The sequence below is a fragment of the Apus apus genome, chromosome 15, assembly GCF_020740795.1.
Source record: "Apus apus isolate bApuApu2 chromosome 15, bApuApu2.pri.cur, whole genome shotgun sequence".
Lineage (NCBI taxonomy): Eukaryota > Metazoa > Chordata > Aves > Apodiformes > Apodidae > Apus > Apus apus.
In genome coordinates this window covers 14,652,479-14,679,415 of record NC_067296.1, presented here as the reverse complement: position 1 = coordinate 14,679,415, position 26,937 = coordinate 14,652,479, and the positions used below count along the sequence as shown (strand labels likewise).

Below are 26,937 nucleotides of genomic sequence, written 5' to 3'. Positions count from 1 at the left end.
CCCCCGTGTGTCCACAGGGAGGGGGCGGGGAGGGGACAGCGATTGTCCTGAGTTTAATTTGGCAGCACAAAGAATCGGCGCAGCCGGCGGCGAGATCCTTCCCAGGGACAAATGGGGCAGGGGAACCCCAGGGGGTACTGAGTGAGGGACCCCCACGCCCCCTCTTCACGCTCCTCACCCAAATCTGCCCGACACGTGCTGCCTGCTCTGCCTGAGCGGTGCGAGACGGCCGGGCCCCCTGCCCCCCCTCCCCGCGCTGCAGCTGAGCCCCCGGCCCCCCCGGCCCCTCGCCCCTCTGCACCCCCGGCAGATGCGAGAGAAGGCCCCAGAGGCAGATGGCAACATTTGGTAGCCGAGCAGTCGCCAGCCACGGGACTTTGCCGGGCTCCGGTGGCCGGCCGGCCGGCCGGGAAGCCCCCTCCCCACCCGGCCAGGACTGGGGACCCATCCCCAGCCGCAGCCGCAGCCGCAGCCGCAGCCGCAGCCAGCGCAGGGCAGGGGTGCAAGCTGGACTCCCCGCGGAGGACACGCTGCCTGTGCCGGGAGGATGCCCGGGGGGGTGGGATCGGCAGCCCAGGAGAGCGGGGTCTGTCCTCGAGCTCAGCCCAGGGAAGACCATCCCCTAATGTCACCTTTCGGCAGAGAGCAGAGAGGACGGACTTCCTGGACAGGGTAATGCTGCTGTCCCGTTGCTGGGGGACAAGGAGGACCCCCTCACACCAGACACCACTATCCAAGTGGATATGATCCCCTAGACTTGGATGCGGGGAGCCCGCTGGCCCCCTGGCAGCCCCCCGGCCTCATTTGCATATAATTTCCATGTGAAAGGAGCAGGTCAAGTTGAAAGTTGAAAGGCTGGCGGGGAAGGGGCCACTGCCGGAGGTGAGACCCCCGACAAAAGGGCCGGATCCCCAGGGCCCGGGGCTCGCCTGGCCACGGGCTGCAGCCCTGGCCCCTCCGGCAGCCGCCATCTGCGGGTTCCTGCCGCTGCCATCGCGCAGACAAAGGCCTCGCGCCCGGCGTGTCCCCATCTGTCACCTCCCCAGCTCCTGGCCCCGAGCTGTCGCCTGCAGAGACATGTGGGGAGAGCCGGATGCGGGCAGCATCCTTCCCCTTGCCCGAGGGAGCAAGGTGGTGCTGGGCCCAGCGGGAGCTTCTCAGCTGTGCCCCGAAGTCCCTTGGGAAGCCAAGTAGAGCTCCCCTGTGGACCCCACAGTTGGGGAAACTGAGGCAGGAGGCAGTGGCTCACCCATACTCAGGGCATGTGGCACAGGGGCAATTCCCTGCCACAAAGCTGGACACAGCCTCGGCGTAGGGCTGTAATTAAACACCAGGAATTAGCACCCACTGAGACCAGGGGTTGTTTGGCTTCCCAGTTCTGGGGCTGCCTGAGCTGAACCGATCCCCAGTCTCATTGCTCTGCAGGTGTTACTGAGCACGCGCAGCCACCCCCACCCAGTGTTTTCAGGGAAGATTTGGCCTCTGAGCAGGTTTTTTTTGCTCTTTGGAGGCTGCACTGAGCTCGCGGGAGGTCCTTGGAGCAGCACAAGGAGTCCCAAGCCTCTGTGGGAAGTGAGAGTGGAGCCAGTGCCAGCACTCCCTACCCCTGTCTTCAAACACAGTTCTTCCAACTCTGCCCCATCCCTGTGTCCCCGGGGCAGCAGCAGAGGTGCTGAGCTGGTGCTGGGGGAGCTGCCCTCCCAAAACCAGTCATGGGGTGCTCCCAGGGAAGGCGAGGCTCTGGGCGCTGCCTGGCTCCAACGCCCCACTCCAAAACTCCCTGGCTGCTGGGACGTGTCCGGGCAGCTGCCAGCAGCCGGTTGCCTGCACCCCGCACAGGCTTGGTGGCCACGGTGGGATGCAGCCCGGATGGGTGGGTGCCGGCAGGCTCTGCCCTCACCTCAGCAGTGTTTTTCCAGCTGAGCTCGTTGTGTGGATTCACCTTTGCCGTTGCCCAAGCCCAGGGCAGCCTTCCAGAGCTTGAATGGCTTTTTTCTGTGTGCTTCCCTCAGCTCCTCTGCCTCCAACAGCTCTTTGTCTTCCTTCCAAGAGCAGTTTGAAAACTGCACGGCTGTGATCAGTCTGCTTGAGCCAAAAGCTCAGCCCTTCCCTGCCAAGGGAGATGCCCTACACCACAGGGCAGAAGTCACCCCAGGGCTGGGTTCAGGCCAGCAGGTCCTTGTGGCTGAGGGCTTAGTGACCCTGCTCCAGTCTGTCACCTCCCTCCTGCTTATTATTATTTTGCTCCATTTTGGAGTTTATAGCAGGGGGTTGCTGCCAGGTGTGTGGGGAAACAAGGTGACTTTTCCAAATCAGAGCAGGCCCTGTTGGCTGGCTGTGCCAGGCAGCAGCTCTCTGCCTGCAGGATGGCTAGTGATTGTCCCATCTCCCTGAAGTCCTGGCAGGGCACCAAGACCATGCAGCAGGCAGGGGACATCCAGAGGTGTTTTGGCTTTGGCAGTGTGAGCACTTCAGGTCATACATCCGCATTGCTGGATGAACAGGTACCTGTGCTGGGACGTCACTGGCTGCCGTCACACCGCATGACGCAGCCTGGCATGGAGGAATGCCCAGTGGTTGGGAACCTGTGAGAGCGCTGAGCTGCCTCGGAGGGCGTCCTCGCCCGGCGCTGACTCACAGCAGCCTCGGCACGGAGCTGCTCCAGCGCCCTGCCAGCCACCAGCCTGCTGGGAGGAGAGGTGGCTGGGGAGGAGGAGGAGGCATGAGGACATCAGGACACTACCAGGACCAGCACAGGGAGAAGCAGCGTAGCCACTGAGCTGTGCCAAAGAGGCTCCCACGTTGCGGGGCAGATCCAGGTGAGTGGTGGAGGTGGTGTTGGTCCCATGCCAAGACTGTGGGGCTGTGTGCGGGAGGCACAACTGTACACCTCCCAGAGCGGGTCTCCGGAGCAGCTGCTTCCAGGCAGGAGCTGACCAGTATGCTGAGTGATCCTGGCTGAGCCACCCCCACCAGGAGCTGGGCATTGCCCAGCGAGAGCAGGGCTGTGAGTACCCACCTCCAGGCAGGCTTGGGGCATAGGATAAAGTTGCTGTGTTTTTGGGGCTGTCTGGAGGGCGGTTCAGCTGGACTGGTCTCAGTGCAGCCCAGCTCAGCTTGGCCCAGCCAGGGCAGGCGGCTCAGCACCACAGGAATGTGGAGCAGCAGGTTGTGCCCAGCTGGGCTGTCTTTGCTAGCCAGGCAGAGAGGGAACCCCACACCAGCCATAGGGGGCTGTGCTGGGGGGCCCTGTGTCCTTGTCCCCTGCATTTGCCCAAAGGACATTGGTGCCCTGCACTGCTGGCTCTGTTCCCAGGTTCGCCTATTCCCGGTGCTGGGCTCCCCGCAGAGAGGTGTAGAAAGTTGCCCCCAGCAGGAGGGTCTGTGCTGATGCTGGGACCATCCCCAGCTGTCCCCACGCTTGGCTGAGCCCTCTACAGACACTTTCCAGGTCAGAAGGCAGTGTGTCCCTCCCGGGCACGGGACAGGAACAGTAACAGCCAGTCTCCCTCAGGCTGGTTGCTCATTACAGCGCATCAGGGGGTGCTGGGGACCCCCTTGGGGTACAGACCCCCGGGGCCGACACGCTGGCACATGTGGCCTCGCAGATGGTGCAGCCATGTCTCGGTGTGGCCATGGTGCGGTGCTGTGGGTGCCGAAACCGATTGCTGCTGCCCGTGCCAGGCGCTGGGACGGGCCCTGGGCTGCACCCAGGAAGTTGTGGCAGTAGGTGAGCGGCTGACGGTGACGACAGCCAGCTCGGGGCCACCGCGGGAGCCACTGCTGTGCCCATTACCGTGCCTGGTGAGTGCCAGGGCTTCCTGTCATCTCCCCGGGGCTTGCCTGTAGCCCGAGACCCCCCCACACCCAGGGAGTTCTCAAAGCAGCTCAGGAAGGGGGATGGGGAGAGAGGAGGAGGTGGAGGGAGACTGGATCCTGCACCTCTCCCCCCGCTGCTGCTTGAGCTCCTCCATGCACTGGGACCCTCCTTGGCTGTCCCCGCTTCTGGGCCGGGGGCTGCAGAGGGATGCAGGGCTGGTTTGGGGACCCCTCCACCCCTGCTGTGGGCGGGCCGGTGCCTCTTCAAGACCGTTGGGGCGGTCGGGTGCTTTTGTTGGGGCTGGCGGAGGCCCAAGGACACAGGGCGCACGGGGCCCCAGCACGGCTCCTGGCACACCTCGGCTGGGGAAGCGTGTGTGGAAAACCCCGCCAGGGCTTTCCAAGGGGCTCAAGGGTGGGAGCGGGGATCCCGGGAGCAGCCCCAGAGCCTGTGAGGGGGCTGAGGGAATGGCAGGGAGAGGAGACTCGAATCTGCCAGCCTGGGGAGGGGGAAAGTGAACGGGGTGAGGAATGCACCCCTGGGCATGGGCGATGCACCCGTTGGGCTGGGCAGTGCTCCCCTGGATATGGCTGATAACCCGCTGGACGCTCCCCTGGGAGGGGGAGATGCATCCCTTGGAGCGGGGGAATGTGGCGGAGCCTCTTCGAGCAGCACCACGCCACAGCAGCTCCTCCCGTCCCCGTCCTCGGTCCCCGGGGTGGCCCAGGCGCGGGCTGGGGTGCCCTCCCCGCCGGCCCCATTGGCCCCGGTGCGGTTTGAAGCAGGCTTTGCTCCGCGGATTGGCCAGGGCAGGTTTCGGGGCGGCCGGGGCGGCGCGCGGAGGCGTGGTCCCTGCCTTCAAATAGGAATGCCGGCGCGGCCGGCGCTGGCAGCGCAGCTCCGCACAGCCCCGCGCATCCCTGCGCTGCCTTTGTCTGCCCGCAGCGCCCCCCCCCCCCCCCCTCACTCTCGCCCCTCTTTGCAGCCCCTCGCTGCCTGTGGCGGCCGCCCAGCCCGCGCCCCGGTGCCGGTGCAGAGGATGCCCGTCGAGGCCCTGCAAGCCGGCGACGCCATGAAGGGGGTGGCGGTGACGGCGCCCTTCACTTCGGCCATGCCCATCCGCGTCCTCCGCAAGGGTCCCGCGTATTTCCGTCGGCGAGCCGAGCCGGGCGCCGGGAAGCCCAGCGCTGTGGAAAGGCTGGAGGCCGACAAGGCCAAGTACGTGAAGAGCCAGAGGGTCGCCAGCACCAAACAGGAGCCGGTGAAGCCACCGCTGCTTAAGCAGCCCCTCTTCACCCCGGGGGTCCGCCGGGCTGCGCTCACCCCCAGCCGCAGGGCACCCCCGGGGCCACGTCGCACTGAAGCTGGCGGCCCAAAGACCTCCCTTGACCTGGAGATCCTCAACAACCTCATCAACCTCTGTGACAGTCCCTTCCCCAAGGTGGAGAGCCCACTGGGACGGGAGTGCAAGTGGAGGGCGGAGGTGCCAGGGGTACCGGGCTGTGGGACAGAGGATGCCAACAAGCTGCCAGAGCCCCCCACCGCCACCAAGCCCCCCAGCAGCGTGGCTGTGCGGAGGGTGGACGTCCATCCCTCTGGGGCCCCGCAGGGCCGGGTGACACCGGTATCTGCGTCCCCCGTCCCGGGGGGGCTTCCTGCCACCCCGTCCAGGAGCTCACCCACCCGCCCCGAGAGCACCCGCCGGCAGCCCCAGCTGCACCGCTCCAAGTCGGACCTGAGCGACCGGCTCTCACGGGCCACTGCAGACCTGGAACGCTTCTTCAACTACTGCGGCCTTGAACCCCAGGAGGTCCAGGACATGGGCGCCGAGCACTTCGCCCGCGCCAGCTCCGACATCGTGTCCCTCAAGTTCCAGAGCGTGAGCACGGCCAGCTCGGAGGGCGGCCGCTCGCCGCCCAGCGCGGCCACACCGGAGGGGCGGCCGGTCGAGCGCGTCCCCTACGGCATCTCCGTCATCGAGCGCAACGCCCGCGTCATCAAGTGGCTGTACGGGCTGCGCCAGGCCAGGGAGCCACAGCGGGTCTCCGACGTGTAGCGTTGCTGCAGTGGAGGCAGGTGCCGGGGACGGGTTGCTCAGGAGCAGGTGATGACAGATGGGGCTGTGGAGGTGCTGGCTGTGCCCCAGGAGAAGCGGGGAGCTCTTGGTGGTGATAGGACCTTCAAGCTCAGCCCCTGTCTTGCTTCCCTGGCCTCTGTGCCACAGCAGCACTGGCAGAGCACTGGTGTGGTGGCTGGACATCCTACCTGCTGGCTCTGGCTCTGACAGACCCCTGTGAGCCCATAGGAGAGGCATGTGTCCTCAGGTGTGTGGCTGGTCCCCAACACCCTCCTCCCAGCCACTCCCATGGGACCCCATGTGTGGTCACCCTGCTGGATGCTCCTGCCTGCCCTGCTCCTTGCCAGCACCCATGGGTGGGGGGTAAGGGTCTGGTTCCCCCCTCCCAGCACAGAGCCTGGACATAGCCCCTGGGAAGAAGGCTCTCTGCAGCCTCCACAGGGAGGCCCACATCCTGGTGGTCCTGGTCTTAATGCTGGAGGTCTGGGAGAAGTGGGGTTCTTCAAAGGGGGGCAGGCCTGACCCCCACCCTCCAAGCAGCCCCCTTGGCTGCCAGCAGGCACCCAGCCCCAGGGTGCTGGGCCCTGGTATTTATGAAGATGATGGTTGTTGGTCTTTTCCTCATTTCTACTGTTTTTCCAGATGTTTGATATGTAAATAATAATAATAATGCAGCTGGTTTTATTAAATCTCTGCTCTGGAGGCCGGGCTCGTTGCTGTCTCTTGAGGCGGCGGAGGTCGGGGTGATGCTGGGGGAGCGGTGGGTGCTGTGCCAGCGCGGGGCCCGGCGGGCACAACGGCAGCTGCGGTTGGGTCTGGCAGGTCCTAACACAGCCCCAGTTGGTGGGATTTTCCTGGGTGCTGCAGCCAGCACCCTGCTAGCCCTCCCAACGCTCTGGCAAAGCGCTGCAGAGCTTGGCCAAGTCACAGCTCCTGGGGGGCTGTGAGATGGGGCAGCAAAAGCGGGGACTTCCCAGGCGGGCTGGGGAGGTGCAAGGATGAAAGTCGGTGCTGGGAGTTCTTTGAAGATTAAAAACATCTGTGTTTTATCCTCAAGTGGCCTTCGTGGCACCACAGCCCCTGGCACTGCCTGTGCCAGTGAGGTGCCCCTGCTCCTTGCTGTACTAGTGCATCCCATGCTAGGGAAGGTGGCATCAAAGCCACCAGTGCCTGCACCCAGGGGACACCCTTAGACACTGGCTCTGCCACTGTGTCCCTCCAGCTGTGGTGTTGGGGCTGTGGCTGCCAATGGCTCCACATGTGCAGGGAGCCTGGCACTGGTGCTGCTTGGCAAATGCCATGTGCACGGTGGTGGCGACAGGCTGGGGATAAGGTCCAGGACTGCAGGTTTTCCTTTTTGAAGGGAGAAGAGCTGCTGCCACCTGGTCCCACCCTGGGATGCCTCTCCCCAGCTCAGTACCAGCTTCACAGCTGCTCGCCAGGGCAGCACTGGGGCTTCCATCAGCACATATGTGTGTGCACACACATGTGCATGTGTGTGCACACAGCAGCATGGATGGGAGGAGCCATGTTCCTAGTGCAGTGTCTTTGTCTGCCCCTGCACCCACAGAAAAGCCTGCATGAAACCCCAGCACAGCTGCAGCAAGAGGACATGTGTCCTCCCAGGGGTGTGATATCCACCATTGTGTGTCCCTGCTGGGGACAGCAGGACTACCCCAGTGGTCTCGGTGGTTTTCCCTGGCAGCTGCCTCCCCATGGCTCCAGTTTCCATATGGAGCCACAGCTGAGCCTGTCTGTTAGCTCCAGGGAGGAGGGATGGGCAGGGAGGGTGCCTGCAGAGCTGCTGGCTGGGAGTGTACACCCCCCCCCACCCCATATTTTTAAGTTTTTAATCATTTTACACAGTGCCCCTGATGAGCATCTTCTGGAAGTGCCAACTGTGTCACGGGCTTTAATCACTGTTCATGAGTGCATGCCTGGGGACAGGGCAGGGTGTCAGGAGCCCCCATGCTGCCACCTGTACAGGTGGTGGCAGTGCCAGCACCCTGCCAGCAGGTCCCACCTTCCCCACAGGGAGGACAGTGCATCCCTGTGCCCCTCGCTCCACTCTGGGGTACTGGCCCTCTCACAGGGGGAAGGGGCTGGGGTTAGGTGGCAGAAGGGGTCCCCAGGTACTCCTCAACTCTGTCACCCACCTGACCAACCCCTGCCTGGGGTGAGAGGGATCTGTTTTGGAGAGGGAGAAATGGGGGTGTCTGAGTGTCATGGAGCCAGTGGGTCCCTGGCATCTGCCACCAGTCCCCAAGTCTTGGGTACCAGAGGGACAGGTGACATGGGGATACTGCAGGGCAGGCAGTGGGGTGCAGAGACCCCTCCACCCACTCCTGCCCTGCAGAGGCATGGAAAAATAAATATCTCTTAGTACAAAAATAAAAGCAAATCCAGCCCAAACTGGGGGTGAAGAGGGGAGGGCAGGAGGAGGGACTTGCATCTGAGGGGCACCCACTGCTGCCATCTCAGTGCCACCATGGGCAGGGGAGCTGGGGGTGCAGAGGGCTCCCCCTCCCCTCCCCCCCATGTCTAACCCCATCAAGCACCCCTCCTTTCCGCTCCCTTCCCTTGCCCCAGCTCAGATTCACCCCAAAAACAGCCCCCCAAAACCCTTCCCACTACTCCATCTCAAACCACAGCCATCCCCTCATTCATGACCCCTCAGTCCCCATCCCGCCCATCCCAGCACTCCATCTGGCCCTGCCAGTGCAGCCCCCCCTCATGGTCCTTCCAGCATGAGGCCACTGGGCATCCCAGCCTGGGGATGATCTCCTCAGGATCCCCCAAAGCTCCCCCTGCTCCCCCCTACTCACCCCGGGGGCTGGAGACACCCAGCCCCATCCTGTAAGGAGCAGTGCCCTTGCATGGGGACAGGAGCTCAGGCCATGCACAGGGGAGGGGACAGCCCGTGTGCCCATGTGTGGCTGTACCCAGGCAGGATGGGAAGGCAGGATGTCACCAGCCCCACGCCCTTTGCTGCATGGGGACCCCCATCCCTGCCAGCCCCCCCTAATCCCATGGGGTAAGTGGGACAGTGCAGCTTTGCAATGCCCAAAATTATCTAGAAAAGACAAATCCCCAAAGCCCTGGAAGATACCAGGGGGGTCTTGGCCCCCATTCCCGAGTGAAGGAGGCGAGATGGGGAGCTGGAGGCCCAGAGCCGTGCAGGATTCTGGAGGAGGGGATAAACAAGAGTGAAAAAGCAACTGGGGAAAAACATCTCCTGCAGCGGCAGGGAGGGCTCAGTGTCCCCCAGCCATCCCTTCCCCCGGCCCCCTCCCTCGGTGCCAGGCTGGCACGGTGTGCGGTGCTGCACTAGAAGCTGGCAGGTCGTATCAGCATGCGGGTGCCCTTCAGGGAGTAGCTGGGCCCCTGGAAGTGGTGCCAGCGGATGCCGTTGAGCTTGCGGATGTTGTGCCGGGCCGGGTAGTAGATGCCGTTGAGGTTGGAAAGCCCGCAGGCATCGAACCACCAGCCTGTGCGGAGGGAGGGAAGGAGGGAGAGTGGCACCCCTGGTGGGCTGGGGTTTGGTGCTGCTCGAGAGTGTACCCACCCTCCCCCCATCCCCCTCACCTCCTGACAGCATCTGGGCACACTTGCAGAGGCAGTTGTCGTTGTCGGCGTCGCGGGTGCTGAAGCGGGTGCCCTGCAGCGCCAAGCCGCTCTGCTGCCCGGCCGTGCCGCTGTAGTCCTGCAGAGAGAGCCTGCCCGCCCGGCACGGCCCCCCTCAGTGCCAGGCGGCTGCTGCTGGGGGGTCACAAAGCCCCTCCCTCGGGGGAGGTTTGAAGCCACGGGATGCCATGAGCTGAGCGAGGGCTGGCACGGAGGGATGCAGGCAGAGATCCTGCATCTCTAGCATGGCCTGGAGCTGCCAGCTTGGAGGGTCACCCAGCTGCCGGCCAGCCCTCCTGTCTGTGGCCAGCCTGATATTCCTGGCAGCAGGAGTGCCGCAGCCTCAGGATGCCCAGCATCCCCTGGGAATGCTCCAGCTGCCACCTGGGCAATCCTGCTGCCTTGATGTGTTTTCATGCATTAAAGTCTACTTTGGGTTCTCAGGAGACCACTAGGAGAGGAAGGAGTGGGTGGCGAAGCAATGTTCCCCAGCACCTGGGGAGGAGCCATCATCCCACCAGGAAATCCTCACGAAGCCCTGTGTGATCCTGCACGCCCCATAACCACAAGCCTCTCCAGGGCACTTGCCCAAGGCCACCACTGCCCAGGGACAGCTGGAAACAGGGAGGGCTGGGTGGTGAACCCTGGAGTGCCTTGCTCCTACCTGTAAAGCTGCCGCTCGCTTCCCAGCTGGAATTTCCCATAGTGGGCATAGACCTGGCCTCCCTCCCAGTCCCACAGCTCGATGCGCAGGGCATAGGGTGCCTGGCTGGTCAGGAGGTGCACGGCCTCGTTACCCAGCCAGTACTCGCCTGCTGCATCTCCGAAGCCCTGGGGGAGCAGAGGGGTGGGTGAGCACAGGGCGCCTCCCAGTTTACCCCCAATCCCTGGGTGGGCACAGACCTGTTTGTACTCCTTCCAGCCCTTCTGGAAGCTGAGGCTGCCGTTGGTGCGGAGCTGGATGATTGTCCAGCCTCCTCGGTCTGTCTCCATGTCACAGAATGCCTGCAGTGGGGAGAGCGGGGACAGGCTGCAGAGTGGGGCCACCAAGCTGGCTCGGGGTGGGTGGTGGGGGGCAACTGTGTGGGGGGACCCCAGGCTGGGCAGCTTGGCATAGGTTTTAGAGCTTGCCAAGGGGCTGTCAAGCACGTGCTGTGCCAAGCACCTGCTGGAGGGGGGGGTGGGGTGTGTGTGTGTGTGTCTCCTCCCTTGGTGACCATGGGCAAGGGCTGGGGCATGGGTCTTATGGGGGGGCTGTGGGGGTGGGTGCCATTGACATCAATTTTGCCCCCCACCTTCACCCCTTCTGCAGCCCCCAAGGCCAGACAGGATGGGAGGCACAGCCCCAGCAGGAAGGGTTGGGATGTGTCCATTCCACAGGGGTACCTGCTGTGGTATGGGGGTAATGGGTGGCATGGGGTGGCCACAGGGCCAGCAGCACCCCGGGGTGCTGCAGTGGGAGCCGTGCTCACCTTTTTGGGCTCACTGAGGTTGGTGATGTGGAGGGTGTAGACCCCGCTGGCACGGATGCCTGCTCGGCGCACCTCGGCACAGTCCTGGAATTGCTGCTCCTGCCTGAGCAGTGGGGCTGCAGCAGAGAGGACAGTGAGAGGACACCCCCCAGTCCCACAGCTCTGCCTGCCTGTGCAGCTCTTCCCCGCTCCCTTTGGATGCTTTTGTCCCTACAGATTATTTTTCTTTCTTCCACTTCACCTCCCTAGGACTGAGTGAGGCGGTTCCGATGCCGCCAGCCTAAGCCTGGGGATTTGCCTTGTCTGGGGATAGAGTGGGGACATGGGCCATCCCCGGGGGACCTGGAGCTGCTCCTTGGATCCAATCCAGGCCTCGCTTCTCGGGCGAAATCACCCAAGCCTGAGCTGAGCGCGGGGACTCTGCACCTCCATGAGGGGATGGAGGAGCTCTCCTGCTGCCTGCCCCCTGGCTCACCTCTGCCCTGAGAGACGAGGCGCACCAGGCTCTGCACCGACTCCAGGAGCTGGAGCTGCTGGCGCTGGAGCAGGCTGGCGTTGGTGCTGGTGGCCACCAGTGACTTCTCCAGCTCCTGGATGGTGCTGCTCTGCCGGCTCACCAGCTGTTGTAGCTTCTCCTTCTCCGAGCGGGCCCCTGCCAGCTCTGCCTGGTGCTTTGTCTCCATCTCCAGCACCCGTGTCTCCAGGATGCTGGAACGGGGGAGGCAGCAGTGATGGGGGGAGCTGTGCCTGTGCCAAGCAGCTGAACAAGGAGTGGGTGGCAGAGTGGACCTAGCCCTGGTCTGTGAGGACCCAGAGCTGTCACTGACCCCTGCTGCACCCACCAAATCACACCTTGCCTGGCACCTCTGGGACGTGCTCAGCTAGAGGAAACTAAAGCTCAAGGGGCTGTGCCAGGGCTGTGCAACCCCCCAGGAACCCCAGCCAGACCCTCAGGGGGTTCAGGCCCCCCCTCAAAGTGCAGCTGTGCCCCTGAGGTAGAAGAGATCATTCTAGCCCCAAGGTCCAAGGACTGTGGGGGTCCTTGGGTCACCCCAGGCCCTACTTGTTCCTGTTCTGCAGCTTGTGGATCTCATTCGTCTGCAGCAGCAGCTGCTTCTCCAGCTTGGTGGTGGACAGGGAGTTCTCCTGCAGCTGCATCTCGATGCGCAACGTCTGGTTCAGCACCTGCCCCGGAAGCATCAGCATGAGCAGCCAGGGCCATGTCATGTTCCCAGTGTCCCCAGGCTCACAGCCCTGGTTTCCTCCACACACCAGCACACTCAACCATGCATCACCACGGGGCATCGCCCCAGAAACCTCATCACTCGCCGCAGTCCTGGGGGTGGTGGGGACATGCATGCTGTGTGCCCTGGCCACCCCTTACTTGGGCCTCCACATCAGTGAGCTTGCGGCTCTGCTCGGCGCTCTGGTTGAGGAGGCTGCTGCCGATCTCCAGCATGGTGGCTGTCTGGTTCTGCACTGCTGTCTGCTGCAGCTCCGCCATCTCCGGCTTCATGCCCGTCTGGATGTAGCTCTCCAGCTGCAGAAGGGAGCAGGGACACAATGCATTATTTGGGAAGCTCTCTGGGTCCTCCCTTGGTGCCCTGGCTGAGCCCAGCAGCACTTGGCACAGCCCCCATGCACATCCTGGGAGTGCCTCAGCGTGGCACGACCCATCCTGGGGCCTGTTTGAAGCTCACTGGGAGGAGGGAGAGAACTGCCAGAGGGGAGCTGCCTTGGGCACTGGTTGCCAAGATTCCTGTGTTGCAGTGTCAGCAGGTTTCCTGGCATGGGTTTGTGCCCAGGTCTGCTGGCATCTGGGGCTGCTGCCCAGCCAGGGTGACCTGTGCCAAGCAGCCAGGAAGGGAGAGGCAAGGTATTGGCATTGGTATTGGCATAACCATCACCTGCCAGCCTGCAGCCATGGCTTTCCCAGGACTGGGGACACAGAAGTTAGGGGGCCACCATCAGACAATGAAGGTGGCCATGGGGAAGTGCTCGGGGCTGGGAAGAAGCTGGCTGTGGACACAGCCAAGCTGCCGCTTCCGCTTTCCCAGCCCACGGGGGAGCTGCCTTTCCCAAAGGCTTTTCTATTTCTGGTGACCCTGCCATGAGGTTCCCATTCGGTCCCTCCCGGGGATGATGGCCTTGCTGGGGCCACAGTCCCTCGCCGGGGGCCGCGGGGAGCGGAAGGGGCTGCTCTGCCGCCCACGCTGGGAAAGCAGCTCTGTGCTGGGCAGCCCCTGAGAGCAAGGAGAGGGGCTGGGGGCTGCCTGAAACCCCCCAGGCCCCACTGTCCTCAGAGTCCTGCTCCCTGCCCTGATACAGTCCCACATTCTCCCACATCCCATGGGGCTGTGGACCAGGCAGGACTGGCCAGGATGGGATGATGCTTTCCTGGGTGGACATGGGATGATGGGCATGGGAGCAGGGCCAGGGCTCTGCTCTGCACTTGTCTGTGTGTGATGAAATCTCACGGGTGGCAGCGGGGACCCCAGTCCCTCCTCCCCAAAGCAGCAAAACCAGCACCCATGAAGGGCAGGGGTGTTCCAGGGCTGGGCACCCCAGCCAGCATCGTCTGCACCCCAATTCCCTAGGGATTTCCCCTCACAGGAACATGCTGGTGGGGAAGAAAGCTGGAAGAGGTCAGAGAGCCATGTCTGGAAAACATTTCCTGAGCTGAGTGATTGCTGGAGAGTTTCCCTTTAACCACGTCGTTAATCTTGTTGCTTCACAGGGCTCAGGGAGGCCTTTTCTCCCTCTCAATCTTGCCTTTTTTTTTTTTTTAAACAAACACGTCTCCAAGCCCAAGGGCAGCACATACCCATGGAAAAGGTCAGGCTGGCACGGGGAGCGATAGCCCCAGTCTCCAGCCCCCTGGAGCTGGAGGGGAACACAGTGTCCCCAGCCTCAAGTGGCACAGGGGACCTGAGAGGGAAAGGCTCTGCACAGAGGGATGGGAAGCTGGCATTGCCCTCCCTTCACCCCAGGGGTCCTGGGTTGAGCTGGGCTCAGAGGGGCCCCACCAGCCTCATGCCTCCCCAAAATGCTGCCCTGGAGCAGGAGAATCCCTGGTCATCCCACTGTCCCCATGCCAGGGACCCATTGCCCTTGGCTAAATGGTCCTGTGCTGTCTTCTTGCAGCTGCCTCCCTCCCTTGTCCCCATCCCGTCCCAGAATTCCAGGCACCCAGGGAGCTCTGCCGGGTCCCCCAGCCCCCAGTAGGTCTTCCCGAGCCAGGAGGGAACATTGTTTACAATCTGTCCCTGAACCCAGTGCCTCCTTTGAGCCCCCAGTTTGTTTGTTCAGGCCTGGAGCCTGACCAAAACAAGCCTCTCTGGGCAGCTTTGGTTAAATTAGGAAAGCCAAGGAAGAACAGGGAAAAAAAAACATTAAAAAAAAAAGGCTGAAAAGTGCCTTTGCTGGAGGGGCTGAGCTGGGGCATGGGACAGGGAACCCACTGTCCAGTGCTGCACTGCCCCCTGCTCCTCATGGGCAGTGTTGTGGGCATCGCTGCCCACAGCTGCTCAGATGTGCAGCCCCACTTTGCCTGCCCCAGGCAGGGCCATATGCACCTGTGGTGCCCCCCCCCCAGCCCTCTGCCTTGCCTGGCCATGCCTAAAGGGTGCCCAGCTGGGACCACAACGAGCTATGGCAGGGATGGCAGAGGGGTGCACTGGAATTCTGCAGCACCCACAAGCTGCAGCACCTGCAAACCCCATCCCCTCTCAGGACACAGCACCTGGTGCAAAGGGCCCAGAATCCGGCCCAGGCTACAAACCCGTGGGGGTGGAGTAGATGCTGATTTGTCTCAGGTGGGCATGAAAACACCCCCAGCTCTGCTGCAGGCCACCTGGAGTAGGGCAGGGAGCTGGAGCTGCTGCACCCTTGGGTGCTGGAGGCAGACCCCCGCCCCCCTTCCCCTCACACCCTACCTTCAGCAGCCACTGGGTGCTGTTCTCCAGGATCCTCTCGAGCTGCCGCAGGCGCTGGGCAGCCCCGTGCCCGGCGTGCCCGGCACCGGCAGCCGGTGAATCCCGCTGGAACAAGGCGTTGGCGGATCCGGGGGCGAGGGGGGCGAGCGGGCAGGGCGGCGGGTCAGCCTCGGGCAGCACGAAGGTGTAGCTGCAGTGGCCGTGCTGCACCCGGTGGTAGCGCCGCGGAACGACCCCCTCGGGCGCCCGGCGCTGGGCTCCGGCCACCCACAGGACCGTGGTGACACAGGTCAGGGCCACCAGGCCCAGGCTGAGAGCCCTCATGGCACCGGGATCACCGAGGTGCCGGGCAGGGGGTCACCAAGAAGGGGGTGCCACGGCCGGGGGCGGCTCTGGGCGGGACGGGTCAGTGGGTGCTGCTCGGCGAGTCGAAACGCTGCGATTTCAGCATTTCCTCCCTCTGAGCCGGCGGCTCCGGCTCCTCCGGCCTTTTATCGCCCGGCGGCCGCAGCCCCCGCAGGGGGAGAGGGGGCGGGAGGTGGGGCGGGGGGCGAGGAAAGAAAAAAAAGAAAAAAGAAAAAAGGGAGGAAAAAAAAATAAACAAAGGAAAAAAATCTGTTTAAACCCAATACTTCTATCTTTTCTCCCCTCCTAGCCCACTGCAGGGAGATCAAGTTTCACACGTGATCTACACACACACACACACACAGGCAGCCCCCCCTTCCCGTCCCTCCCCCAGCTACAAGCACCCACCGCCCCCCCCGGCCGTTCTCTGCGCAGCTCATTGCACCTCCCGGGCTGGGCAGCGCTGCCAGGCAGTGGTTCCGAGCTGCTGGCGCTGGCACCCAGCCCTCCCACCCTCCATCCCCGACACCCAGAGACTTCCCCCCCCGGTCGGAACCCGCTGGGACCCCCCTCCCCCATCCCGGGGAGCAGAGCTCCCTCCCCTCATCCCGGCTATTTATAACGCCGGAGGGAGTCAGGCCGGGATTTGGCTGCTCCGGCCAAGGGACGAACCCGTGGGGACCGGGACGGGGGCTGCGACCCCGGCAGAGCTTGGCAGGACCTCACTGGGCCCTGTGCAGGACTCGGGCTGCCCGGCTCTGGGTGGGGGTCTGCCAGAGGGGTCACTGCTGCTGCCAGCCTGTGTGCTGGGTTAGGTCTAAGATGGGTCCCGCCGGGGGGAACAGGCTGGCATGTGTCCCCGCACGCTGGGCTGCTCACGCAGTGTGGGGACCGGGAAGGGATCCTGTTGCCGTCCCGGTCACCGCGGGACGGCCTGGGATGCTTTGAGCAGCTGCAGGATCATCCTCGGCAGCACGGAGCCGCGTTTCCTGGGCAGCTCCAGCATCCCCAGGGAAATGCCGGAGCTGCGGCGGGGCCGGGGCGCTGTCGCTGTGCCTTGGCAGTGACAGGATCACAGGCCGCCGCTGCCAGCAGGTCCCCGGTGCTCTCGCTGCAATAAACAAGGGGCCGGACGAGCCCTTCGGTGCTTCCCGGCTGCAGAGCTGAGCCCGGGATGCCTTTGGCTGGAGCACCGAGCTGGTGCTGCTTTAAATAAAACTTTTAAAACGAAAGCTTTAAAATAAAACCTTTCCCCTGACTCCCAGCCCAGAGCCAGGCTGCAGGCACAGGCTGGGCTGGTGCTGGTGGCTGCATTTCCCACAGCGGGGCTGAGGGACACAGGGCCAACACCACCTCCACAGCCAGTGTCCCTGTTTCCTTCCAGTCTCGTGGAAACAAGGCAAACAGGAAGGTGAGAGGGATGCTGGAGGTTTACTACATTTATTTGACATTAAGCAGATGAAGGAGCCATTACAGCAGCTTTGTGCTGGCTCCCGGGGCCAGCCTGATGCTGGCACCCAGCACTGTCACCCTGAGGGGTCTGTGTAGCCCCCACAGCCCTAACACCCCCCTGCCAGACCCTGGCTGTGCCCAGAGCAGGGATGGGGGTCTCTGGCCCCAGCAAACCACCAAATACAGAGATGCCCGAGGCTGGGGCAGCAATTTGAGTGAAAACACATTAAATATGCTGATGCCCTCTGTACCTCCCAGCCATACACCATTGATTTCTGCAGGTGACATGAGGGTGGCAGCTGGCTCAGCAGGCCAGATGAACATGGCTGGTCTCAGCACTCCCAGGCCATGCCCCAGGTGACACTTGGGAGGGAGCTGTGGTGGCTGCTCCCAGCAAGAGATGCAAGAGGCAGCATCATTCCTGCCTGGGCTGCAGCTGCAGGGTGTGCACCCCCTTTCCTGGGCCAAATATGGAGAGCCACCCCAAATTCCTGTGCCTACACCCAGCTTGGGAGAGAAGCTCCTTCAGCCCTTCTGTGAGCCTGAGGATGGCAGGATTTGGCCCACGGTTGTGCCATTGGGGATGCTCAGCACTTGGCAGGCACAGTCCGCAGAGGGGTCCCAACCCTAGTGGTGCCACCACTCTCCATGCCAGTAACTGAGGATGGAGGACCCTGTCCTGCACCCAGAGCAGCTTGATGGCACACTGTGCACCCTGTGCCACTGGGACACTGTGGGGACAGGACATCTCCCAGCCCTGGGGGACAGTAGCCAGGCAGGCATCATCCTCATCAGGGATTTGGGACCAACCCCATCCCACCCGGCTGGAGGAAGAGAAGGGATGGAACAGTCTGGGGGAAGAGAGAAAAAAAAATAAAAATAAAGGAGCCACCCCCTCCCCCAGCCCCAGGGCATCGCTTTGGACACTGCAAATTAGGTTTTCTGAAAAGGAAATGTCTTACAGGCCATAAATTGTCTCAAAAGAAAATGGGAAGGGGAGGAAAAGGGGGTGGGGGGTGTGTGTGGGGAAATTGTGCAATTTTTTGTTTTGTGGATGGAAAAACAGGGGCGACGTGGCCGGGGCAAGGCGGCGGGAGGCGGGCGGCAGCTCTCGGTGCCTCCGGAGGGCAGCACGGAGAGCTCCCGACCGCCTCCCGCCGCAATTCGCGGCTCCCGTGCCGATCCTGCTAGGTACCCACGTGCGGGTCTGTCTTTGGCTTCTTCTGCCTCTTTTTGCCTTTATTTTTGGGTTCGGGTTTCTCTGGAACAGAAAAACAAACAAACAAAAAAAGAAAAAAAAAAAAAAAGAGGAGAGAAGGATGTTTAGTTTGATCCATGATGCGGCCCTGAGCACCATCCATGGGATGCACATCCCAAAAATCCTTTCTTGGATGTTAGCAGAAGACCAAGGAGCTGCCCCAAGTACTGAAGTGTTGGCGCTGAGGCATCAAAGAAAACAGGGATGCAGGATAAGCCCTGGTGTGCTCTGGGCTCCAATGTGAAGACCCCTTCCTGGTGGGGAGCAGGAGGGCTGCCCTCAAACCAGGCAACTTCCCCTTTCCTTCCCCTTCTGCACCCTCCACACACTGTCCTGCCCCCAGCCTGGGTGACACAGGGGGTCTGGTGCTGCTGGGGGCACTGGGACTGGGACCAGCCGGTGCTGGATGCACCAGCACCATTGTCACTGATCCTTTCCTAGGGCTCCAACTCTTTTCCTGCCCAGCTCTGTATTTTTTTTTTTTTTTGCCTCTATTCTCCCAGACAGTTGCCACCCACAAAGAAGAGGGCACAGCACGAACACCAAGTGTCTGGAGAGCATGGCAGACACCACAAGGCAGATTTACAGCAGCGTGAGGGGTTTGTGCCTCGGCCAAGCGCGGATGCTTCTCCCTTCCAACTGCCTGGGGATGGCTCAGAAGTGGTGGCACAAATCTCTCATCACACGGTCGGGTCCTGCTGCCTTCCCCGGCTCGCCCGGGGTTTGGGGGGATGTCTCGACTTGCAGCATCAAGTGAACTCGTTGTCCTGTCCCAGCATCTGGATCCCATATCCCAGTGCTTGGCCGGGCAGGCAGGAGCCTGGGAGCATGGGCAGGCACACACTGGGATGCCAAGCCGCCTGCCTGGGAGCTGCCAGACTCCTGAGGCTGCCCTTTCTGCCCAGGGCAGCAGGCGGTGGGGGCTGCCTGTGGACACTGAAGGGATTTCCCTGTAACTGTAGCTGTTCACAGGTAGCAGCTTTGAGAGTGCAGCCCCGCAATTCCCTGAGCCCATCATCATGGCCTCAGGGCTCCCAGCTTGCCATCCCTTGCAGCACCGTGCCGAGGGACACTGTGCTCCAGAGCAGCCTCTCCTCCCATGCCAAATTTGCCACATCAAACTGTCACCAGCTCTCCAGGCCGAGAGCCGGCAGGGAAGGGAACAGCTCCCAAATCAATGCCACCTGGTTTCCTGGAGCTGCAAGTCAGGGCCCGGGTGAGGAAAAAAATCAGCTCCTCCATGCTGTCAGCAGGAAAATATGATTTATGATGGATGGTGCAGAGATGAAGCTGCTCTCCTGGCTCCATGGCCCCAGCCTCAGCACGCACATCTTGTTATTGCCCCCATTTCTCCATCCTTTTTCTCTTCCTCCCCTTGCTGTCCTTCCCTCAGGAGCCAGCTGGTGCATCCCACAGAACAGAGTGAATCCACAGCTCTGAACCACAACCCTCCGCATGGCAGCTCGGATCTCCATCCAGGATCTATGGATCAGTGTCTCCTACTATCCCCCTTGCTGCCAGTTATTAAAGGGAGATTTATTAGAATGGCTTCAGTCCAGCCAGTTGCATCCAAAAATGACATCAGCCTCCTCCTGGTTCCCATTGGCAGCCACGTGCCCAAGCCCGGCCAGACCCCACGCTGGGTCTGGGGGCTGCAAGAGGTGGTGGAAAGCCCTGATCCAGTGACCCCCAGCCTGGGGCCGTGGCACTGCTGTGGTGGGAGGAGGTGCAGGAGCAGCAGCTAACATCTTGCTGGGCAAGTCATGAAGGAGGACCCTGCCCTAGGGGTGTCTGCCAAAGGTTTGGCCATCAGAAATCCCCTGTGTGATGTTCTCCAGCTCCAGCAGTGCTGATGGGAGTTTGGGGGCTCAAACCCTGTGGGTCTCAACCCTGTGGGTCTCAGCCCTTGTTATGCACAGCTGGGATACCAGATACCCAGCCATGACTTCCCCTTCGCCAGCACAGCAGGATGGCAGCCAGAGCTTGGCAGTTTTGTCCCACCACAGCAGCTCACACCAGCGCCTGTCCCAGCCCGGCAGTGGAAGGGAAGGAGCCTCTGGCCAGCGCCAGGTGGTCTGAGGGGCTGCCAGAGGGAGCAGCCAGGCCGGTGTCCTGCCCACGGGGGTCCCCACCGGCCCCGCAACGAGCACCAGAGCTGCTCAGCACATGTGCCTGAGGCAGTGGCTCTCTCCAGAACTGCAGGGTTACAGCCACCAGCCTCAGGATGCTCAGGAGAAGACAGGCAGGCAGGTCAGCCACTGCCAGACTACCACCACACCCCTCTTCCTGCTGCCTGCCTTGGGGACATGGAGCCACCCCTGGGGGTGGCAGGGGGCTGGGGGTGGCAGGCAGTATGATGCTCACCTCCCGGGCAGTGTTTCCTCATCCGGCACTTCCTTGTCTCCAGCAGGGCGGGGCAGGCAGCCCCCTCCTCCCGGTTGGCCCCCAGCACCTCCCGGACCCTCGTCTCCACACCCCACTTGCAGCCACAGGTCCGGCCCTCGTGGGTGCAGGTGCTCCACTCGCTCCAGGGTCCCGGCTCACACATCTCTACAGGGGACAGGGAGTGGGGACAGTAGCAGGCAGCACCAGCCATGTCCCCAGGGACCACGGGCATGAGGTGCTGCTTACCTTGGCACTCGTGGGTGCCGGGCTGTGCCGCGGTGCTGGGGGGGCACTGTCGAAAGCACTGGCCCTTGTGTAAGTAAAACTTGTCTTTGCACTTCATGCAGAAATCTTTGCTGAAGCAGCTCTCGCAGCTGGGAGACCTGCACTCTGCCAGGAAGGAGGGCTGGTCACCCGGGCCGGCCCGGTACCACCGGGGAACCCTTTGCAAACTTGCAGGGTCCAGCTCTGGGCAGGGGCAAAGGGGAGGAAGCCCCATGGCCCTGCTGCCCCCAGCTCTTGCTGCCGGGAAAGGCAGCCGTCACCATTCCCGGGGACCACCAGGGCAGTGAGGGGAGATGGGCAGGGTCAGGGGGTCCCTGACTGGTGCTGGACGTACTTGTGCACCTGTTGACCTCCAGCCCCCGCACGCCGAAGTAGCCGGGGGGGCAGGTGTGGACACACATCCCGTACTGGCGGATGCCATCCCTCCAGATGAGCAGGAAGAGCCGGTGGTGGCAGGTGATGCAGCCGTTGTCCTCGGAGCACAGGATGCAGCCTGTGCAGTTCTCCAGCAGGCCGGCACTCACTGTGGGGGGACACAACCCAGAAGGGCTGAGGCATGGCTGGGGCTCTGGGAGGGTTCCAGCCCAGTGGCAGCCCCTCTTTGACCCACAGAAAGGGTGACAGCACCGTCCCATCACCCTGCAGATGCCTCCCCATCTCCCTCTGCCACCCAAATGCCACCATGTCCCAGGCTGGCAGCTCAGGGACACACAGAGCCATTGGTCTCTGCAACACTCAGCTCGGGCATCACTGCCTCCATCACTCCAAGGCTGACGTTTGGCCCCGAGCTCTGTCCCTGTGCCAGCTATGCCTATCCTGTGGGAAGAATCCGAACGTGAGCTAAACAACAGCTGGGTCAGAAGGACAGAAATATGCTCCAACCTGGATTAATTAGTTGATGCCTGTTAAGTGTCAGGGGACAAAGGGCATTTTGGAAGCACTCTAGAGGAGCCAAGATAAGGATCTGTCTGGTTGCTCAAGAGCCTCCATCACTGCCCTGGCTGCTCTTGCTATGCTCCTGGGTGACAGTGGCCAGGACAAGGATGGGGTGTCAGCCCCCATTGGCCTGCAGCCCCTGGCAAGGCCCATGGAGACCCTGCCAACTGCTGCTCCTCCCCAGGCTGGCTCCCTGCACCCGGAGAAATGCATCCTGGAACTGGGGAGCTGAGGTCTGAGCACTAGGGGCTACCTGTGCCTGGTGTCTTTTTGCACCCCTGGGCTGGCTGGGCATCACAATAAGGGGCCACCAAGCTCCTGGCCACGTCAGGAAGCATTTGCTGGAGTCTGGTACCACAGACTCCCCAGAGTATTCCTGAGTGGGTGCCATGCAGCAGTGACAGTGCCAGCAGCACTGGTGCCACATGCTGGGGGCCTGAGCTTCATCTGCCAACAGATCTTTGAGCATTAAGATGGGAGTTTGCAGGTAGTGAAGGCCTAAGGAGGTGGCTGACCCAGACAGAGCCCTGTCCCAGGTTGGGGCTGACACAGACCCCCTGGGTCTGCAGGGAGGGACCTGCCCTGGAGCAGCTGTGGCTCCTACAGAGCCGAGAGGCCAAGAACAAGCCAGATGAGCCACTGTGCTGGGTGCTGCCCAGTGTGGGGACAGCTTCCAGCCCCAGGAGCGATCCCTGGCACTGGTCCTTTCTGAGCCCCAGGAGCTGATGGCAGAAGGGGCCTCATGGCCACAGCAGCCAGGGCAGAGGGGCTGGAGGAAAGCAGAGGTGGGTGCCGAGAAAGCTGGGGGAGATGCTGGCAGGTGGTGCCCTGCATCCTAGTGTCCTGGTGCCAGGCACTGTCCCCATGCTGGCTCATCCCAGTCCCCTTGCCTGGGCCCAGGACAGCAGCATGGCCGGGAGTTTCGTTAGGACTGCGTCTGCTGGGAGCACTAACGAGGCACCTTGGATCCATTAAGTTGTTATGGTCTCCGTTACATATTTACCAAATGCTGACAACATTTGTGTTCCTGGCTGCAGCTGGATCAGCTTCCCTGGAGACCCAGGGATTTACGAGCCTCTTTTCCCTTCCCTAATTCTTTTTGATGATTTTTTTTTTTTTTTTTTCCCTGTGACTGCTCTACCTCCAGCCCCCATCTGAGGCAGGGAAGGTGGGAGCCCTGTGTGGGTTCCAGGGCATAATTGCCTTCACTGATGGGGGCCAGGGAAAGGCTCTGGTCCTGCTCCTCCAACCCAGGAGCCTCAGGGTTACCAGCCAGGGCTGCCAGCATGGCACGTGCCTCTGCCACCAACAGCAACACCGCGGAGCTGCAGAGCCAGCGGGAGGGCTGTGCTGTACACTGGGACGGGGCTCACACCAAAACTGTGTGACTGGGGACACGAGAGACACCTGGTGGGCTTGCTGTTCCTGGCGATGGCAGACCCAGGCTGAGCCAGACATCGGTGCAGCATCACCCATCGCTGCCTCCCCTGAGCCCAGCTCTGCCACCGTCGGCTCTGCCGGCACTGGGCTGCCCAGACTGTCCCTCTGTGGCACGGCTGCAGGCAGCTCCCGGCAGCAGCAGGATGGCTGTGAGGTGCTGCACCATCCCTCGGCTCCTGGCCCTTGGAGACCATGCTGGCCGTTGTGCAACCAGTTATACTGGGAGGTAGAAGATACGTTTGAGCCCCCGAGCTGTAGGCAGAGCCACGGGTGCTGGCCAGGACATGAGGTTCCCATGCATCCCACAGCACCGGGACACTCCACACGGATTGCCAGCAGCTGGGGTGGTGGGTGCCATGGCCCCCTGAGCCCCTCTCGGTGCCATTTCCCACCAGGGCTGTTTTCGGCAGCCACCCTGGTCACCTGCATTGTCACATGCACCAGCTGCCTCTGCATGTCTTTAGCATGCAACAGGCTTGTGAAAAGCCGTCCAGGCTCCAGCCTCCAGCAAGAGCCCTGTCCCGCCAGGTCCTGTCCCTGGCACATACCAGCTCCAAAACCGAGCGGCTTCTAGTACAGAACTGAGCATCAGCCATGGCACTGCCCAGCGAGGGGACAACAGCAGTGCCCAACAGAGGGGTGCACTGCCTAGCACAGCCCTGGCATACCCTGTGCCCTTGCCCTGGCACAGAGGAGGGGCTGGGCTGGTGCCTCTGCTCGGGGGGAGAACGGGGCGGGGGGGCAGGCAGTGCCTGCGCTGACTCTGAGCATCCTTCCCGGAGGTTTTACTCCTCATGTGCTTAATGCATTAGGCAGAGAAGGGAAATACTGGAAAATCAGCCTGTTCTGCACTATCACCGCTGTCCCTGGCTCTCCTGGGGTTTGGACTGCCCGTCGCTGTCCCCTCCCAGCCCCGAGGGCAGGGCTGGCATCGGGCAGGCAATGCCATGGGGCTGCTCTGTGCTTTCTCCGCACTCTGAGCCAGCCCCGGGCCGTGCACCGAGAAGGGACCCAGGGGGCCGGTCGGGATGACGCTGGATCCCGGCTCAGCCCGTGTCACACTTCGTCCCCAAGCCTCCCTGCCCTACTTGAGCGGGACGCGCCAGCCCCGCGCACCGTACCTTGCTTCTTCCATCGGTTCTGCGCGAGCATTTCCATGGAGCGGATGAATAACAGCAACATGAACATTATCCACTGCATCTGGGCAGGATGAATTTCGGGCAGGGAAGAAATCAAAGCATCCAAGCGGCTGGTGGGGCTCGTCTGGAGGGGTGGTGAGAGGAAGGAGAGCGGCTCCGGGCTCACACCAGCCCACCCCGGCGCTCCCGGGGAGGCAGGGGCTGTCAGGCCAGGGGACTGCTCATGGTGGCGGGGAAATGCCGGCTGCTCCGGGGAGCTCTGCTTTTATAGCCGGTGCCAGCCCCCTCTCCTCACCCCCCTCTTCTGCAAAATAATAATAATAAAAAATAATAATAATAAAAAAATTCCCCCAGCAGCAACAAAGCGACTCGCAACCAAATTGGCTGGAGTTTCCCCCGCCGGAGCCCTCCAGCCGCCACCCCGGCTGGGAACCGTCCCGCTGTCCCGCCGCGGTCCGACTGTCCCGCTGCCATCCCAGCGCCGGGGTCACGGCGAAGCCCCCCGCGATTTGGGGGGGGGTGGGGGTGGAGCCAGGGGGGTGACGCTGCCTGCGCCAGCCCTCCCGGCTCAGCCTGCCCCCCGGCTCAGCCCCCTGCTCCCGCCTGGCAGCGACGGTGGGGCTGGGGGGCACCCGGCAGCCCCCGGGTAGAACTGAGCCCCCAGCCCCGACGACACTAACTCCCTCTCCCGCCCCGGCACCAGCCAGTGCAAACCAGCACATTGTGCCTCTCTCCGCCCCTGGGGAGGGCACAGAGGGGGCTTCCTGGGCACACAGGACCCCCCAAAAAATAAAAGGGCCAAGAACTGGCTCCCATGATTTGGGGGAAAACCCAGTGTTTCCTGAGCTGCGGCTCAGCTGTGTCCCTGCTAGCTCCACAGAGAGGTCTGGGTTTGGATCTCTGTCCTGGGGGCTTCCAGTCGTCCAAGGGAGTGTTTCTGTCTGCTTCACTCTTGCTGCATCAATTTCACTGGGATTTGCTCCTGCAGGTATGGCTGAGGCCAGCTGAAGTGGGATTATTCCCTCTGGGATGCTCTGGGACTGCTTTACTTGGGAAGGAGAAATAGGTTGGGGGACTGCTGAGCACCATCAAACTCACTGCACTGGGAAGGCTGCCCGTGGTGGATGTGTCCATTGGTATCCTAGGACATCCCACCATGCCCAGGGAGATCACATCTCTGTTACTCTCTTCAATGGTCCCACAGATTTCTCCCACCGGTTCCCCCTCTCTGTGCCAGCTCCTGACATTCCCTCCCCTCCACTCCTGTCCTGCACCATTCCCATTTCAGTACCAACAAGTTAATGATTCAGGCTGCTTGGACCCCCACCATGGGAAACCAGAGGTGATAAAGGCTGGGATCGCTTTAGTTTTTTTCCTAATGCCAATACAATAGGAAAGAAATTGAAAACTGACCCATAAAATGCAGGTTTTTAGTATCTGGCTCATCTTACCAAACCCAAAATACAGTGCTGCCATCACAGATCTGCATGGGCTGGGGGATCCATGTGGGCACAGGCATGGCAGTGGATCCTGGTCCAGGAGCTAGGAAAAAGATGGATATGGGAATGGTGTTGGAGATACTTGAGTGTCTTTGAATCACAGCTGCCCTGGTGCTTGTGGGGACTGTCAGGTTGGCTGTGGCTGGGGGAGCCACGCGTGCCTGGCTTGACTTGGTGGCAGCTCCTTGCCCCATGGCCAGCTCTGTTTCCCAGGAGCTGACTGGGAATTTTCATTGTCCAGACCTGGAAAGAAAATGCTGGGCAAAGGCCAAGGAAGCACATTGGCCCCAGTCACACTTGCCGGCTGTTGGCATGAGACAATGGATGTCAGAGTGAGCCCTGCCAGGGTGAACCCCCTCGCTAATTAGGTGGCTGTCATTAGCACTGGGCACGTGGCAATTTACTAATCTCATCTCTGGGCTGTGCAATCTCACGGAGGCTTTGCCAAGGCCAGTGCTGGGTGACCCCGGTGCGTGCCAGGTGTCCCTGGGAGAGCAGAGAAATCCTCTCATTTGCCTTAGATTGGCTATTTATGACTACTCCTCCAAACATTGCAGTGGGGAGGGATGATCTGTTGTCTGCTGATTAATCCAGTGCCTGTTACCCCGGTGCTGTGCCGGGCTGGGGGGGCTGGTGGTGCTGGGTTCAGCAGCCACAGTGACTCAGGGCTGCTGCCGGGGAGAAGCGCGGCTGAGCCCGTGGGCGCTGCTGGCAGCTCCCGGCTCCCTCACGCAACCCCGCTCCACGCCAGAGCAGAGGGAATAAAATGTTCCTCCTCCGTCTTCCAAAGCACCAGGGAGAAAGTGTCCAGGAAGATAATTTGGAAAGTTTGTTTGACACTTGAGCACTCTTTCATCTTTGGAAAAATCTTGGTGATCTTCCAAGGCAGCACCGCCTGCTTCCCGGCATGGCCAGCGCTCGGGGCACGCACCCATGGCACCAACCCAGGGGCTGGTCCTGGGGTGCTGGGGGTTCCAGAGGGAATAACGTGGTCCCAGTGGGCCTGCAGGTCAACCAGGGATGCTGGCACACAGATGCTCCTGGCCAAGGGAGCAAAGTGAAAACGAAAGGGCCGGAGCTGGCTGGCAGCAGGGGAAGGAGCAGGAAGGGGCAGCAGGATGGATGGAGGGCAGCCTGGAGGAAGTCAGGGTTTTGTCCCCAGGTGCAATGAGCTTCCCGCAGCCGGGAGGGCCAGAGCAGCCATACAGAGGAATACTGACTCCAGAGCAGGGGCCCTCGTGCATCCCGGGCAATGAATGTGGGTTTGATC

At 62.1% G+C, this 26,937-nt stretch overlaps 3 protein-coding genes and 1 long non-coding RNA gene across 4 annotated transcripts; 1 reads left to right on the top strand and 3 right to left on the bottom strand.

Annotated features, from left to right (window-relative positions):
- Positions 1-3,754: 3,754 nt before the first annotated feature.
- FAM110A (family with sequence similarity 110 member A) lies at positions 3,755-6,599 on the top strand. The gene is made up of 2 exons (XM_051633286.1): positions 3,755-3,804; positions 4,806-6,599. Exon 2 carries the CDS (start codon positions 4,860-4,862, stop codon positions 5,874-5,876), a length of 1,017 nt encoding a protein of 338 aa, XP_051489246.1. The 5' UTR covers positions 3,755-3,804; positions 4,806-4,859; the 3' UTR covers positions 5,877-6,599.
- A 1,134-nt stretch (positions 6,600-7,733) lies between these two features.
- Positions 7,734-8,480, bottom strand: LOC127391029 (uncharacterized). Its single transcript, XR_007890995.1, has 2 exons — positions 8,054-8,480; positions 7,734-7,980 (listed from the first exon to the last, which is right to left on the bottom strand). It is a non-coding gene; the product is annotated as an uncharacterized LOC127391029 (long non-coding RNA).
- A 216-nt stretch (positions 8,481-8,696) lies between these two features.
- Positions 8,697-15,381, bottom strand: ANGPT4 (angiopoietin 4). The gene is made up of 9 exons (XM_051633285.1): positions 14,929-15,381; positions 12,378-12,533; positions 12,057-12,178; positions 11,469-11,701; positions 10,994-11,109; positions 10,425-10,526; positions 10,186-10,352; positions 9,483-9,613; positions 8,697-9,385 (listed from the first exon to the last, which is right to left on the bottom strand). Exons 1-9 carry the CDS (start codon positions 15,250-15,252, stop codon positions 9,225-9,227), a joined length of 1,512 nt encoding a protein of 503 aa, XP_051489245.1. The 5' UTR covers positions 15,253-15,381; the 3' UTR covers positions 8,697-9,224.
- Positions 15,382-17,896: 2,515 nt separating this feature from the next.
- RSPO4 (R-spondin 4) lies at positions 17,897-24,288 on the bottom strand. Its single transcript, XM_051633092.1, has 5 exons — positions 24,151-24,288; positions 20,988-21,176; positions 20,615-20,758; positions 20,348-20,533; positions 17,897-17,986 (listed from the first exon to the last, which is right to left on the bottom strand). The coding sequence occupies exons 1-5, from the start codon at positions 24,227-24,229 to the stop codon at positions 17,913-17,915; spliced, it is 672 nt and encodes a 223-aa protein (XP_051489052.1). The 5' UTR covers positions 24,230-24,288; the 3' UTR covers positions 17,897-17,912.
- Positions 24,289-26,937: the final 2,649 nt, after the last annotated feature.

Coding starts and splice junctions, on each gene's coding strand:
- ANGPT4 (XM_051633285.1), bottom strand. CDS start 15,252: ATGAGGGCTCTCAGCCTGGGCCTGGTGGCCCTGACCTGTGTCACCACG. Junction 12,179..12,377: donor TCACTGATGTGGAGGCCCAA/GTAAGGGGTGGC, acceptor CTTCCGGGGCAG/GTGCTGAACCAGACGTTGCG. Junction 9,614..10,185: donor AGCGAGCGGCAGCTTTACAG/GTAGGAGCAAGG, acceptor CCGGGCGGGCAG/GCTCTCTCTGCAGGACTACA.
- RSPO4 (XM_051633092.1), bottom strand. CDS start 24,229: ATGCAGTGGATAATGTTCATGTTGCTGTTATTCATCCGCTCCATGGAA. Junction 21,177..24,150: donor GAACCGATGGAAGAAGCAAG/GTACGGTGCGCG, acceptor GTCCCCCCACAG/TGAGTGCCGGCCTGCTGGAG. Junction 20,534..20,614: donor CGGCACCCACGAGTGCCAAG/GTAAGCAGCACC, acceptor TGTCCCCTGTAG/AGATGTGTGAGCCGGGACCC.
- FAM110A (XM_051633286.1), top strand. CDS start 4,860: ATGCCCGTCGAGGCCCTGCAAGCCGGCGACGCCATGAAGGGGGTGGCG.